Below are 17,209 nucleotides of genomic sequence, written 5' to 3' on the forward strand. Positions count from 1 at the left end.
CTGAAACATATGCTTGAGTTCTGTTTAAGAAGAAATTTAAAATGTTATTTCAAGTTTTGATCTGTGGAAACAGTGTACAGTCTACAAATTCAGTTCTAGCAAAACAAAATATTAACTCCTTTGAATTCCAATTATAGGTTCTATAAGTTTAGGAAAGTGACTACTATGTATTTCTGAGTTATCTCTCTAGAAATTAGATAAGCAATGATTTAGGATGATTTCAGTGCCCAGGTAAGCTATAGAATTGATAGCAGTATATTTAATGGTCTCCCACAAACATCAGGCACATTTTGTGTCTTCTCTTTAATTTGGTATTACTCTTCAGCACTCTTATAGAACTTTCCTAAGGAGAGCTTCCTGTAGATATGCTATGCATTCAAGTCTCCTCTTTATAAGTTCATTGAATGTGGCTTCATTCAGTAAGTTACTTATGGTATTTAAGGTGACTTGCTTTCTCCCTTTATTTCTCAGGGTTTTTAACTGATTCTGATACAATGAATCATGGGCAATAAAGAAGCAGTTATGCTTAGAGACTAGGTTTGGGGACTTTAGGGGTGCAATTTTAATTTATTCAAATATTTTCATGATTTGAACATTAGTTAATAAAATTAGATTGGAACAGAACTCAAATTGAGCAGTCTCAAAATATTACCCCAACTCTGTCATTATGCAGTTGTGCAACTTCAGGCAAGCTTAAGCACAGAGTGGTGCTCCATAACATTTTGTTATCATTGAAAAAGACAAAACAACTAAAAGTGCCAGTGATATTGAATGTGAGAATGACCTGGGAAGCTCCCACATCCATCAGTTTTCCCTATATTAGAGAATGAAGAATCAGTATCACAGAATCTTGGCGCTAATCCTTAGACATCATCTAATTTAACCTTCTTACCAACAATTCATCCACTGTGATCTCTACCCACCAGACAATCTTTGCTTAGATTCAATGTTATCAGAGGAATACAAGCTTTGGAGTTAGGAAAACAGCCTTCTAATCTCAATCCTGACTTCATCAGCTTTTACGCAGCTTCCCAGGGGCTTCCTTCTTTCCTAGTAAAACTACAGTTTGTGTGTATACACACGAAGAGTCACAAGTTCCCTCCTAGCCCTGGGCACCTCTCTACATGGGCCAACTTCTATGTCCCTGAAGATCTCTCTGATTAGAGATGTTTTTAGCTGAGTTCTCCTCCTTTCTCCAAATAATTCTCCGGGCACCTCACAGGAACAGTGGTTAGCATCACTGGCCAGTAATTACTGGTGCTTTGGTTGGCATGAACTGGCTGTTGCTCAGTTTTGCCTTTTCTCCCTTATCGATGCCTCATCAGCTCTGGTCTCAGCACAAAGCACACACTCCCTCCAGAACCAACTCTTCTGCCATGCTTCCTTCTGCTTATCCCCTCTTCATCCATTTAAAATCTCCCTTTCAACTCCCCTTCCTTAGACAAATTAATTACCTTTGAGTCTGGCTGTCTCCATTTACTGAGACTGAAAGTGAAAAGTGAAAGTGAAAGTCGCCCAGTCTTATTCAATTCTTTGCGACCCCAAGGACTATACAGTCCATGGACTTCTCCAGGTCAGAATACTAGAACTGGTAGTCTTTCCTTTCTCCAGAGGATCTTCCCAACGCAATGATCCAACCCAGGTGTCCCACATTGCAGACGGATTTTTTTTTCCAGCTGAGCCACAGGGGAAGCCCAACAATACTGGAGTGGGTAGCCTGTTCCTTCTCCCAGGGATCTTCCCAACTCAAGAATCAAACCGGGGTCTCCTGCATTGCAGGTGGATTCTTTACCAACTGAGCTATCAGAGAAGCCCTTACTGAAAATAGTAAATTCCAGTTTCTGATGATAGCCTCCTTTTCTAAAACTCTATGTTCCTACAACACAAGGCTCTAACCATTGTGAAAAATGCACCTTTAAAATATCAGCTGGGCCACCACTGATAACTTGGCTGTTGGCCCACCAAGTAAGAGCTGTGGCTTTCCATGGTCCTCTCCAAGAGCCTTTCCATGGACTTCTCCATGAGTTCCCTGTGTTCCCACATTGATGGTTGCATTTCCTTGCAAACTCTGACTTGTCCATCCCTGCCAGGGCACTAAGATGTTTAAAAAGTGTCATCTCTTCCTCTTCCATAGTCCATCCCTTACTGGCTGCTCCCATGTTTGTGTACAGTCTAGTTCCTGTAGTAAAGTCCTTAACTACAGTAACAACCACGTTGGCTCCACTTCCCTTACACAGCCTGACTATGCTATACTGTCAACATTACAAAACCTGTGGGAAACCATGACTCCACATAATTAGTGATTTTTTTTTAAAAAATAAAATTAATAGGATATTTTATGAACCATAAAACAAAATATAAATCATTTAAAATTCAATTAAAAATTTACTTTGGTTAATATAATAAGAGTTTGAAGAATAGTTATATTTTAAGTTAACAAATTTCTTCCCTTTGCTTTCTTTTCATTATGATATTGTTCATGCATGTGTGCTTGCTAAGTTGCTTTAGTCATGTCCGACTCTTTGCGACCCCATAGACTGTAGCTCACTGGGCTCCTCTGTCCATAGGATCCTTCAGGCAAGAATACTGGACTGAGTTGCAAGGGATTTGCCTGGCCCAGGAATCACACATCTCTTATGTCTCCTGCATTGGCAGTCAAGCTCTTTACCACTAGTATCACCTGGGAGGCCAGATATTGTTCATAGTTTTATACAAATATTTTAATAGAAATATTAGGGCTGAAATTAATGACATTGCATAGCATACTATAACATTAAATGTTAAAAGTAATTGCCATTTATAACTCTTTAGTGAAATTTCCTTCCCTCAGTCAATATTATTTTATTTTATTTTATTTTCTATCACTATGCTATAATTCTAGATTCCAAGGTCCAATTTTATTCCTTAAAATGAACAAGGATAAAAATTTTTCATAAAAATAAAAGAATAAAAAGAAATATTTTGACAAGTTGCTATTTTTAGAAGGCAGTATCAGGATGTGGTGGTTTAGTCGCTAAGCCCTTTCCAACTCTTGCAACCCCAAGGACTGTAGCCTGCCAGGGTCCTCTTTCCATGGGATTCTCCAGGTAAGAATACTGGAGTGGGTTGTCATTTCCTTCTCCAGGGGATCTTCCCAACCCAGGAATGGAACCCAGGTCTCCTGCGCTGCAGGCAGATTTTTTACTGACTGAGATAGGAGGGATGCCCCTAATATCAGGATAATAATAGCTATTATTTAATTAGTTATCACTTTATGCCTGTCCCTTTACCTGTATTATTTCTAGTCCTTACAATAAGCCTAAAAAGTAAGTTTTTGTCCCATTTTCCTGGTGAAGATATTAAAAACAATGAAGCTAAGTAACATTTCCAGTCAAGAGTCATATTCAAGTCTGTGTAACTTAAGAACAACCAACCTCTTTCTACTAACTCACTTTTCTTGGATTAGAAAGTATAACTACAATACCAGGAGTCAGGAGATGAGGAAGTAACCTGAGTTGGGTCAGTTCATCTATTAAAAAATAGAATTATAATATTTTCCATATAAATCATAGCTTGACTATTAGGAGGATGAAAGGAGATGGACGAATTTCAAAATAATAAAGTACCTTGCAGACATTAAAATAAAAAAGATTATTTACAACAACTGTACTTGAAGGAAATGAAAGAATTACAGGAAGAGTCTGCTCTTGCAGGAGGAAATCATTGGCTGGGCAGGGCCAGTGGCCAGGCAGTTTTCATCTCGGCCAGGCTGTGAGCAACTGGATGACAGAAAGAGTGTCTCATTTATGTTTATATCCCTGGTGCCCAATAAACAGCGTATACCTAATAAATGCATCTTGTTGTTGAGTATTATAAAATATATTTTGGGCTTTTATTTATATTTTAGAGTATTTTTTCATTGATTATATTGTCTAATTTAATGTAATTGAAATGTAATTTACTATTTTATTAAATAGTATTCATACATGCTAAGTCACTTTGCTGCTGCTGCTGCTAAGTCACTTCAGTTGTGTCCGACTCTGTGCGACCCCATAGACAGCAATCCACTAGGCTCCTCTGTTCCTGGGATTCTTCAGGCAAGAATACTGGAGTGGGTTGCCATTTCCTTCTCCAATGCGTGAAAGTGAAGTCGCTCAGTCGTGCCCGACTCTTAGCGACCCCATGGACTGCAGCCTACCAGGCTCCTCTGCCTATGGGATTTTCCAGGCAAGAGTACTGGAATGGGGTGCCATTGCCTTCTCTGGCTAAGTCACTGTAGTCGTGTCCAAATCTGTGTGACCCCATGGACTGTAGCCCCCCCAGATTCCTCTGTCCATGGGACAGAGGCAAGAATTCCAGGCAAGAATACTGGAGCAGGTTGCCATGCCCTCCTTCAAGGAATCTTCCTGACTCAGGGATCAAACCCACATCTCTCATGCCTCCTGCATTGGCAGGTGAGTTCTTTACCACTAGCACCACCTGGGAAGCCCATTAAATAGTGTATGCAAGTACAGAGTGGAGTAAAAAGTGAAGGAGGTGGTAGCAGTCCACATTATCCTGATGCATATATATGTCATATTTAACTGCATTTATCCAACTTTACTCTCTGAATGCCTTTTCATACCACATAAAAATGGCTTGTATCAGATGACCAAATAGCATGTGTATGTGCAATTCTATCTATATTTCCCCATCTCTAGTTTTGAAGATTCTTTTTTCTCCCATTATTAACTGTTAGAATTAAACAAGTTCCCTTACCAGTATTTTACACAATCATACACGAAGTTCTCTTCTATTTCTAGAGGACATAGTTTACTATGAAGAAATTTACAATATTTCAGGGATCAGAATGCAAATTAGTGTTTGATAAGGAGAAAGCTTAAACTTTACTGGAATAATTATTAGGGAATAAGGACACATGTCCCTCTCATTAGAATGAGAATCTGTGATGTGAAACATGAACAGACATACCAAGAGTTTGGCATAACTTCATCACATATTATTGTAGGTATAAAAGTTGGGCAAATCTCTTCCCATGACTAAGCCTTAATTTCCATATCACTTAATATCTGTCCCACATTTCTGTTTTCTTACCACAATGGGCTGCTTCATTCATTCATTCTTTTAACACGTAAGACTGACTCCCTGCCAGGCATTATGTTGGGTGCTGAGATAAAATAGTGAACATGACATAGTTCCTACCCTCAAGGAATTTACAGCAACATTTACATAGTTTATTTATCTAGGCTTTTTAATAATGTGATCTTACTAATATCATGGTAGGTTTCTACCTTCTTAAATTTGTGCAAGAAAGATACTAGCAGTATGGTTGAAAATTCAAAATAGAAAAAAAATTGGGGTATTTAGCAACAAAGTTTTATGATTTTGGAAGGCAATAGTGTCTGAAAAAGAGCAAAAATGGTGCCAGACAGAATAAAGTCAGTTAACATATGTATACTAGTAAATTATCACTCTTTCTGATTTGTAGTCCTCAGGGAAAGTCATTTTAAAATTCAGGTGTCTGCCACATTAAGAACACCTCATCCATACACATCTGACTTTATAAGCAATTTGTTTTGGAGATGGGAAAACAATACTTTATACTTTACTTTATACTTCCACAAATAAGTTAAACTTGAAGGAGCATGAAACTGAGAGGCTGAAAGCATTACATTGTTGTTCTGGCTCTTCTAACTGGCTTTGTGACTTTGGAAAATTGACTACTGCTGATGGAAGAACAATGAGAAATGAGAAAGAACGCATTCCTGACATTTTCATTAAAAAAAAATGATTTGTTAAGTTTATCAGTCTCAATTTGCACCTTCGTTTCAAAATCATACTCAATAAATCAAGCAAATGCCATCACACAATCTACTGAAAAGAGCAAATTTCACAAAGAGAATTTTAAATAAAATAAACACCGAGTATTTCTCTGATGTATTTCAGCGAGAATGATATACAGACAATGTACATGCTAGTGACAGAAGCAACCAGTTGTAGTTCAGTTGCTCTTGGGTGAAAATCCTCAATGACTTTAAATTAAGTATTTGCGTTTAAGAGGATCTGAAACTAATCCCCACTTCTGAAGTTCTAAGTGCCTTAGCCATGTTTAGTTCTCTTGTTTGTGGAGCCAGCTGCACCAAAGGTTGTGGTGTGGCATGTCAGCACCAATAAAGAAGAGATTCCAGCCTCCAAGTCTCTGCTTTCCAGCAGGAGAGTGGCTCAAGCACCTGGTTTCTTCTCTCATCAATGAAAACTGGAAACAACCTTAATGCCTGTTCAAATGTCACTCATTGAAGCATTAAGATTATCCCTATAATGTCAAACTGTTCTGTATCCTCTTGATTTTTAACATAGACTTTGCTGATTGACTTTAAAGATGGCCCCAAGTTCCCTAAGTCATTATGGGTATAAGCTTTACTTTCCCTGGAAGGACTTAACTTCAAATACTTGGCTCAATAATAATCATTTTTATACAAAAATGATTTCATGCAAAATTTAGAGTTTCCATTGAAAAGTTTTACCTATGATAAAATAAGAATGATGCAATGTTTTTTCCCAGATAAATGTATGTCTTTATACATTCTCAATAATAATATTAAACATAAAAGTACATGTTTTATTGCTCTTGTTTCACATACAAGGAAAATCCATAATGATTTGTACCAATTGTAAATTAAACAATTCTAAATTAAATTTAATTAATTAAAATGTGAGATCATACATGAGGTTTATTAGACAACTTGACAGTTTAGGCATCTTGCTCAAGGTTAACTAGCCCAACAAGGAGTGTTATCCCTATCCTTCAAGACTGATTCTGAGTTTTCCTCACCATCACAGAAATATGTTTTCTATATATCTGAAATTTTCTATTATCAAAAAGTCCTATTTTTGTATTTAAAATAAGAACTTTTGATAACGGTAATAGTAATTTTGTATTCATTAATATATGAAGTAGGAAACAGCAACCCAGCCCAGTATTCTAGACTGGAGCATCCCACGGTCAGAGGAGCCTGGTGGGCTACATATAGTCTTTGGGATTGGTGGAATATAGTTCGTGGGATCGCAAAGAGTCGGACACAACTGAAAAGAGTGGGCACATCCACTAATACTAAGACTTGTGAGTACTCTGAAAATATTCAAATGATTATTTTACCTTGATAGACATACTATTAATAACAAATGCAGAGGAATAGGAACTCAGTCAAATCTTTAAATTTTTTAACATTATGTGATTTTAAAAAACAAATTTAGTCATTTTCTGGCTGCATCAGGTCTTAGTTGCAGCATGCAGGATTTTTGTTGGGAACACTGGCTGTGCCTAGGCAACACTAGTTGCCCTGAGGCATGTGGGATCTTAGTTCCATGACCAGGGGTTGAACCCACATCCTTTGCATTGTAAGCTGGATTCTCAACCACTGGACTACCAGGGAACTCCAAAAATTATGTGATTTTTAAAAATTTATAGTTAATAATGCATTAAATATTGCACAATCCTTTCTCTCACTCCTAAAAAGCAGATATAACTAACTGCTGCATACCAGGGCATCTGGATCCTCCCTCAGCTCCAACATCTTTGTTTCTAAAGTGCGGGGGAACTGAGTATATGGTCTTAAGAATGATGAGAAAAAAAATTTCAAGTGAAAATTTGAAAGTAAATAGATATAGCATATTTCATCTGTTCTGTGCACATTTAACATCTCTAAAATTGGAATGCCTTACACTTGATTGCTGTTGTCGTTTAGTCACTCAGTCTTGTCCGACTCTTTTGCGACCCCATGAACTGTAGCCTGTCAGGCTCTTCTGTCCATGCGATTTCCCAGGCAAGAACTCTGGAGTGGGTTGCCATTTTCTTCTCCAGGGGATCTTCCCAACACAGGGATCAAATTTGTGTCTCCTGAATTGGCAGACAGATTCTTTACCACTGAGACACAGGGAAGCCCTTATACCTGATTGCGTGTCATAACTTAATTGATAGCATTTTTTTTCTTTCTTAAAATACACTTTTAAAATAGAATCACTGCAAATGAAATCTTAAAATCAAAGATTTGAAGGCCCTCTCTTTTCAGTTAGAAATACTTTAAATTAATGAGAAGTATTTTTATGTGAAAACCTAAATGCAAAGTATTATGCATAGACTCACCTGATTTGAGGGAGGGCAGAAAGGTTTTCTCAGCCAAACCTACACCGATCAGAGAAGAGTCGGATTCAGGACAGTCTTTCCAAAAGCTAGAAGCAACTTTAGAGGTCATTTGCCCAAAATCATATAGTGAAATAACAGCCAAGCAAGAGCAGGGCCTGAGTCTCAGAACCCCTAGCTCAGGTCTCTATCATACAGACTTTGTGTTAACCATTGTCCCTTAGACTCACCTTTACAATAAGAAAAAAGGCAGTTACTCTATTATCCACTATGCTGGAAGCTTTCCTCCATTACTAAAAACACTCAGGTGAGCATGACTTTATGGAGAAGGGTAAACGCTACACTGTAGAAGTAGCCTACAATATCGGGCTTTCCAGGTTACAATAGTGATAAAGAACCCACCTGCCCACGCATGAGACATAAAAGACTCGGGTTGGATCCCTGGGTCAGGAAGATCCCCAGGAGAAGGGCATGGCAACCCAGCCCAGTATTCATGCCTGGAGAATCTTATGGACAGAGGATCCTGGGGGGTCTACAGTCTACAGGGTAACAGAGTCGGACACACCGAAGCAACTTAGCATGCAAAGGGTATGCTTTTGAATTTACTCTGCTTTTCAATTTTACTGTGGGACCAAGCTGACCCACCACGTGCCTAGAAGACCACCCCTGTTTTCGGAGAAAGAAGGTTTGAGGAGTGTTATGTGCAGGCTCACAAGGCCATTTCCCAGTGACAGAACTAGGGACCTTTCACAACATGTCCTGTTAAATCTCACTTAAATGCCTGCAATGTCACAGTGGGAGAGGATTTTTAAGTTTAATTACTTTTTAAAGTACTTTATCTTTAATTAAGACTTAAATTTCTGTTGAAAGTAAAGTGGGTAGAGTCTATTTTGTATATTTCCAATTAAGAAATTAGTAAAATAAAACATCCAAAGAATTATATCTGGACTAAACCTAAAAAATCAGTCCTCTCATGAATTTCTAATGGTTAGATCCACTATCTCTAAATCAGACCTTGTTGAGGAGAAATTTCCTTAGTCACCTGAGTGATTTGGTTTTCTTCAACAACAGCCCTCAAAGACATTAGCAACCATCAAAGAATGGTTGCCAGTTTTTTCTTTTCCTAGCCCAGTCCACTTTAGACATTATTTTTCATAATAACGATGACTCACTGCAGCATTGATGGTCAATAATTCAAACATCTTTTTCGCCTTAGCAGACTTCTCATTTAATCCTATTTTAAATATAATTAAATCAGAATTTTTAATATGTCAGTGTGCACTGTCAATGTTTTAAAGGAATATATGTGAAAGTGAAAGTTGCTCAGTCATGTTTGACTCTTGGCAACCCCATAGACTGTAGTCTGTGGAATTCTCCAGGCCAGAATACTGGAATGGGCAGCCTTTCCTTTCTCCAGAGGATCTTCCCAACCCAGGGATCCAACCCAGGTCTCCCACATTGCAGGCAGATTCTTTACCAGCTGAGCCGCAAGGGAAGCCTTGTAGCTATAATAAATGTCTATCTGCAACCCAAACTTCAGTGACAAAACATCAGGTCTTCCTCCTCCCACCACATCTCCAGCCACAGATTGGATGATCCCTTCAGGGTATAGTGAGTTCTTGCATGTGAAAAATCTCTGAAACAAAGGTTAAGATGTTACACAATGTAAGATGTTTGTTTATTCGGCAATATCATTAGTGACAATATGTGTACATGGTAGGCCAACGGACTGAAAATGAAGTACACGCCTAATCTTATAAGGTAGAGCTCATACCCACTGTCTATTTGGAAACTCCTTGCCTTAGAGAACTATTATTCAAAAATTTCTCAATGAAAAATATGGCTGTACAAAAAAAACTGCAGGTGCCTCCACTGTCATATATTCACACAATGAACATCCTTTGAATGTTCTTTCTGTAATTCACAGTGTACATGGTGCTGAGTAGATTTTTAGTCATGGACTATATTTATCCACTATCAACAAAATAGGGAAATGGAGCTGAACCTGGTCTTTTCCTTCCCTCCCTATAATTTCCCCTGTTTCTAATTTTGTAGCAATCAAGTTTCAACTAGTTAATCAAATGTCTTTTGTGTGGCAGGTGCCAGGGTGTTTGTTTTCATTAGTGTACCAAATGCCATATTTAGGAACTTGGCCTTTTGGTTAACTGGCTACAAGCATGGCTTTAAACCATTAAATGTGTGTATTTAAACTCAGCATTTATTTTTATTTCTCCCTATCCAAATAATCAGGATGTGGTTATCTGTAAGATGACACATTATGACTTTTTTCCTATATACACCCAAGAACAAAAATATATGCTTCAGACATAATCATCAATATTACAAACACCCATCATCTTGTGCCATTTATAAGATTGCAGAGATGAAGAGAAACCTGGTTAGCAAAATGTGCATAAAAATAGATGAAGAAAGTCCACATAGGAAAGCTTATAAAATTGAAAAATTTCACACTTTGAAACTGTTTTTAAAAAGAGTGGAAGAAAACATCACAATTATAAGCTTATCTTTGAGTGAATGGAAGAGTTATTTTTTTAAAGATATGCCAGAAATATGAGATCATTGTAAAAAAAATGTTATATTTTTAATATATCGTAACTTTTGCTGAGGAAAGTCAAAGACATCAGCAAAATCAGAAGGAAAAATAAGATTCAATGCCTGATTTTCTAAAGAATAAGTAATGCAGTTTGGTTGGTATTTTTTACCAGATAACTTTTACATTTCTTCCTGTTAGTTTTTTCTATCCTAATTTAAAGAAATAATCATGATCAGCTTTTTAGAGCCTAGATGCTATTTAGAAGAGAAGCTATGGGGCAAAGGAGAAAAGGAAAGATATACCCATCTGAATGCAAAGTTCCAAAGAATAGCAAGGAGAGACAAGAAAGCCTTCCTCAGAGATCAATGCAAAAAAAAATAGAGGAGAAAACAATAGAATGGGAAAGACTAGAGATTTCTTCAAGAAAATGAGAGCTACCGAGGGAATATATCATGAAAGATGGGCACAGTAAAGGACAGAAACAGTATGGACCTAACAAAACTAGAAGATATTAGAGGAAGTGGCAAGAAGACACAGAAGAACTACACAAAAAAATATCTTAATGGTGTGATCACTCACCTAGAGCCAGACATCTTGGAATGCAAAGTCAAGTGGGCCTTAGGAAGCATCACTATGAACAAAGCTAGTGGAGGTGATGGAATTCCAATTGAGCTATTTCAAATCCTGAAAGATGATGCTGTGAAAGTACTGCACTCAATATGCCAGCAAATTTGGAAAACTCAGCAGTGGCCACAGGACTAGAAAAGGTCAGTTTTCATTCCAATCCCAAAGAAAGGCAATGCCAAAGAACATTCAGACTACCGCACAATTGCACTCATCTCACATGCTGGCAAAGTAGTGCTCAAAATTCTCCAAGCCAGGCTTCAACAGTATATGAACCATGAACTTCCAGATGTTCAAGCTGGATTTAGAAAAGGCAGAAGAACCAGAGATCAAATTGCCAACATCTGTTGGATCATAGACAAAGCAAGAGAGTTCCAGAAAAAAACATCTATTTCTGCTTCACTAACTAGGCCAAAGCCTTTGATTGTGTGGATCACAACAAACTGGAAAATTCTTCAAGAGATGGGAATACCAAACCACCTTACCTTCCTCCTGAGAAATCTGTATGCAGGACAAGAAGCAACAGTTAGAACCGGACATGGAACAGCCGTCTGGTTCCAAATTGAGAAAGGAGTACGTCAAGGGAATATATTGTCACCCTGCTTATTTAACTTCTATGCAGAGTACATCATAAAAAATGCTGAGCTGGATGAAGTTCAATCTGGAAACAAGATTGCCAGGAGAAATATCAATAATCTCAGATCTGCAGATGACACCACACTTATGGCAGAAAGTGAAGCAGAACTAAAGAGCCTCTTAATGAAAGTGAAAGAGGAGAGTGAAAAAGTTGGCTTAAACCTCAACATTCAAAAAATGAAGATCATGGTATCCTTTCCCATCAATTCATGGCAAATAGATGTGGATACAATGAAAACAGTGACAGACTTTCTTTTCCTGGGCTTCAAAATCAGTGCAGATGGTGACTGCAGCCATGAAATTAAAAGATGCTTGCTCCTTGGAAAAAAAGCTATGAGCAACCTAGGCAGCATATTAAAAAGCAGAGACATTACTTTTCCAACAAAGGTCCACCTAGTCAAAGCTATAGTTTTTCCAGTAGTCATGTATGGATGTGAGAGTTGGATTGTGAAAAAAGCTGAGTGCCGAAGAACTGATACTTTTGAACTGTGCTGTCGGAGAAGACCTTTGAGAGTCCCTTGGACTGCAAGGACATCAAACTAGTCAATCCTAAAGGAAATCAGCCCTGAATATTCATTGGAAGGACTGATGCTAAAGCTGAAACGCCAATACTCTGGCCACCTGCTGTGAAGAGTCGACTGATTGGAAAAGACCCTGATGCTGGGAAAGATCGAAGGCCGGAGGAGAAGGAAACAACAGAGGATGAGATGATTGTATGGCATCATTGACTCAATGGACCTGAGTCTGTTCAAGCCCTGGGAGTTGGTGGTGGACAGGGAGGCCTGGCATGCTACAGTCCATGGGGTCACAAAGAGTCTGACACAACTGAGCAACTGAACAATATATGAGGTGAAAAGTTTACTGCTGCTGCTGCTAAGTCGCTTCAGTCGTGTCCAACTCTGTGCGACCCCAGAGACGGCAGCTCACCAGGTTCCCCTGTCCCTGGGATTCTCCAGGCAAGAACACTGGAGTGGGTTGCCATTTCCTTCTCCAACGCATGAAAATGAAAAGTGAAAGTGAAGTCGCTCAGTCGTGTCCGACCCTCAGCGACCCCATGGACTGCAGCCCACCAGGCTCCTCCGTCCATGGGATTTTCCAGGCAAGAGTACCGCAGTGGGGTGCCACTGCCTTCTCCGGGTGAAGAGTTTATACATGAATTAATCCAAACCTCTCAAAAGTTCTTTTGAAGTCAGCATTACTTCTCATTTCACCAATATGGAAAATAAATTTCAACAGATTAAGTAACACACACCCAAGGCCATACTATTACTAAAGCAAATATGAGTCTCAAATTCAATTATTCAGATTGAATAATTCTTTTTGCTCCCTGCAGGTTTCCAAATGATTTTTTTTTTTAAAAAGGAAACAGAAGTTTGCTGAGAATTCTTATTAATGTTGAAGTGGGGGACTTCCCAGTGTCGTGCTAAGTGGAGAAGTCAAGCTGCTTTTATTGGTAGCTCAGAGTCAGAGATCTTCTCCCAGCCGAACAAGGCCTCCCATTTTAACCAGCAGTCAGACTGGCAGCCAGAAGGTCTAATCTATATTGTAAATAAGCTTTAATTGGATTTATATTGCTTTATTAATGTAAAAATTCATTAAAGTATCAATGACACACATTTGTGCTTACTACACAGAATTAATAAATATAACCTTTTGACTTGTTTGCTTTCCTGTGTATATGTAGGTAAAACCTGAGTCCCTAATGTTTTCTTCATAATCTTATATTCTCCCCCACTTTCCCCAGAAGCAATCAGTCATGAATCAACTTCCATTGGTCTCTATTTTAATTATAGGTATAGATTTCAAAATACAGGAAATTGTTTTATGTATTTCCAATTTAGGTAAATGGTAGCATGGCATATATACTGCTCTAGAATTTCTAATTTCCCCTCAAATCTGCTCTATTTTAAATCCATGCATACAATTACACATAACATTTACGTCATTTGTTTGAACCATAGATAACACATATATTTAAATTGTTTGCTTTAAGTCCACAGTATGAATGTACTTCACCTGACGAATCCATTTCCTTCTGAGTAAGGTACTTGAATTGATTCATTTTTTCACTGCTCTAAACAATGAGGCTATGAACTTTCAAATACATGTTTTCTTATAAACTTTGGCCCATTTTTATTTAATTGTGTCTGTTTTTTCAAATTTTATTTATCAGTTACTTAAATGTTTAAAATGCTAATCATGCTTTTTTATATCTGTTCAAAATATATTTCATTTGTAATTTGTTATTTATTGCAATTTGTTTACTGTACCTTATCACATGGAAAATTTCAATTTTGATATAGTGTAATTTGTTAATTTTTTCTATGAAGTTCACCTTTTGAATCTTGCTCAAAAAATCCTTTTAAATCACAGGACATAAAGATATTCTACTATTGGAACAGTGGTGTTTTTGAAATTTCATATAAAATTACTTTTAGACACAGCACATTCTCTCTTGTTCACCGCAAACCCCAGCAGGGGTTGGTATATCATACCTAGTCAATTTAACACATTCATCCTTAGGTACATGATGTTGTAAACTGTGGATTAGACACTCAAACAATAAGGTTCCACAAACTAGATTTCACAGACTTGGGTTTTTTTGAGTTAAATTATGATTATAGCTGTACAACCCCAGTCTAGGTTTCCATGGAAATGAAGCCTTGATCGAATTCATTCTGGGAGATTGACAGCCTCTATTAAGTATAATTTAAGTGTTGCAAAGGTGCACTCCAATGTAGAGAAGCTGAATAATTTAGTTTATTCCCTGCCTATAACAAGCTTTACAGGCATTTTTGTTTCCTATCTTTATATGTCAAACTAATGAATGTTAACCCTGTTGTGTGTGGCCCTCAGATGCTGGACTGGAGATTAGCGAGTGCACATTTTATCCTGGCCATGACACTGATGCTCTGGAGCTCAGGCAAAGTGTTCTCAGCGGGTGTCACAACAGAGGTAATGGGAACTAGGGGCCATGTTTTTTAATGAACTTAAATCATTTTTCCTAAGGTCAGTAGCAGGTGCTGCTGACAAATATGGAGAAGTTTCAATAACACAAAAATCAAGTAAATAGACATTTCTTTCTATGCTGTGTCCTCACAATGGATTCAGAGAAAACCTGGTATATAAATATTTAAAAGAAAAAAACCTGTAAGTAACAACAAAGATTGGTATTCCATAAACCAAAAACTTTGGGAGAAAATTCATTACAATTTCAGCCATATATATATATAGATATATATATATATAATTGAATGAATTCTATAAAGATGAAGTGCTTTTATATGAAATTTAAAGTTGTTGACATGTCAGGATTTGAATCACTTGGCCAAAATTTTATCACTCTACAAATATTTTCTTGTTGCCAGTACTAAACTACAAAGGAAAAGAAATGTGAGGACATCTTGACGCAGAGAAAAGTTAACTTGGATCATTTGATCTTAAAAGAAATATGCATTCTTTGTACTTTCTTAAATAGCATGAAGTGAGAATCTGAAATGCATTTTACTGAAGGGCAAGTTTTATAAAAGGTTTGTGCCTTTTTTCCTGAGGATTAGAAATATCTTTAAAAAGAAAGAAAACTTGACTTTGTATGTATATCAGTAGGAAGAATTAACACATATTTTTTGGAGGACCTTCTGAGAGATAATAAAAAATCTCTTAAATTTGCCCTTTGGTTTTTCTCCTGATCTTCATTCTTTCTTTCTCATGATTATTTCCTCTTTAGTTTCTATGCTTCCAAGTTTATGTAGGGAAGTAATTGAAGTTAAGATTTTTAAAAAGGAGTTCTGGACTTTGCATTGTAAGTAACAAAGGGTTATACAGATTTTAAATTTTTTTATATGATGAAAGTAGTGTTTGGAGATAATTTACTTCATGGCAGTACTCAGGACAGAATAGAAAAGAGATAGAGAGAGGGGACAAATAAATTATATGAGGTTTCAGAGTGTGCCCTGAGTGAAGAGGTTGTTGCTGTTGTTCAGTTGCTGAGTCGTGTCTGATTCTTTGAGACTCCGTGAACTACAGCATACGAGGCTCCCTTGTCCTTCACTATCTCTCAGAGTTTGTTCAAATTCTTGTCCATTTAGTTGGGGATTATATCTAACCATCTCATCCTCTGCTGCCAAGAGGATCTGATATCAATCACTCCTGATAGGAATCAGAAAGAGCACGGCAAGAGGAGTTTTCCAAGTATAACTAGCCATACTTAGAGCAGATTTGACTCGTTTAGGAAAGAAGTTCAATGGCCATTAGTCTCAAGAGCTTTGAGGCAGACTGCAAGTATTCCAAAAGAAAAATGTTTGAGTAGACGATGAAAAGGTTTAGAAAGTGCTACTCTTTCATTTTATTGCGGACAAAAAATGAACGGAAGAGAAAGAGAATGAGATAAACAATTCGAAGACAAAGACAGGATGTGAAAAAAGATAAGTCCTGCTCACACCGAGCGTGTAGGGCTGTAGTTAATTACTGTTTCTTTTCAGAGGGGAATATTCTCAAACTCTTAGGAAGAAAGTTATATCTCCTGGACCACAGAATGACTCCAGATTGTTAATAGGAACATTTTTTTAAATGCTGTGATTGGGCCTGAGAAAGGAAGATAGACTTCATAAACCAGACACTTACACACTTTTATGACTTGGATGGAATACAAAGTGGCAATATGTGTAAATAAACAAATAAGAAATTTGACATGGGACAATAAAATCTTTGGAATAGCTCTGACTTGCTGTAGATACTGATGTTATTTGTTAGTAAATCACACTGGTAGAGATGGTAAGCTCCCTCAAAGCACAGATTGGATTTTTCTTATTTTTGTATCTCTTCGATCAAATACAGGACCTGCATAGTGGATGTTTAGTGGTTTGAATGAATGAATGAGTAGTGAAAAGAAAACAGCAAGAGGTTTATATTTTTTCAGAATTCATTCAATAAATATTCATTAGAAATGTACTAATTAGTGCAATAATAATGAGCAAAATACTGAAATAGGGATTGAATAGCACAAACAAAAAGCTGATTAGACATAGTCTTTGACTTCAAGTTACTCACAGTCTAATATGCAACATACGTATGTTTTAGTTAATATAATACAAGGGGAAATATAATAATTGTAGAGATGGAAGAAGTATAGATAAAACGCTATTAGAGTTATAAGAATGCAGTTGTTCCTAGGAAAGAATCTGAAAGAATAATTAGTTAATATAGTAAATTTCAGAGGCAGGTCTGGAGTTTATCCTTTCTTTCTTTGTATGTACGTATATGTGTGTGTTATTTTC

At 37.2% G+C, this 17,209-nt stretch overlaps 1 protein-coding gene across 1 annotated transcript in view; it reads left to right on the forward strand.

The window, feature by feature from the left end:
* OSTN (osteocrin) overlaps window positions 1–17,209 on the forward strand; it is a 36,942-nt gene that overhangs the window by 722 nt on the left and 19,011 nt on the right. The window contains exon 2 of the mRNA XM_040253297.1: window positions 14,790–14,888. Within this exon, the coding sequence (XP_040109231.1) occupies window positions 14,790–14,888 (99 nt within the window). The remainder of the gene's footprint in view (window positions 1–14,789; window positions 14,889–17,209) is intronic.

This window comes from Oryx dammah, unplaced genomic scaffold (genome assembly GCF_014754425.2).
Source record: "Oryx dammah isolate SB20612 unplaced genomic scaffold, SCBI_Odam_1.1 HiC_scaffold_2, whole genome shotgun sequence".
Classification (NCBI taxonomy): domain Eukaryota; kingdom Metazoa; phylum Chordata; class Mammalia; order Artiodactyla; family Bovidae; genus Oryx; species Oryx dammah.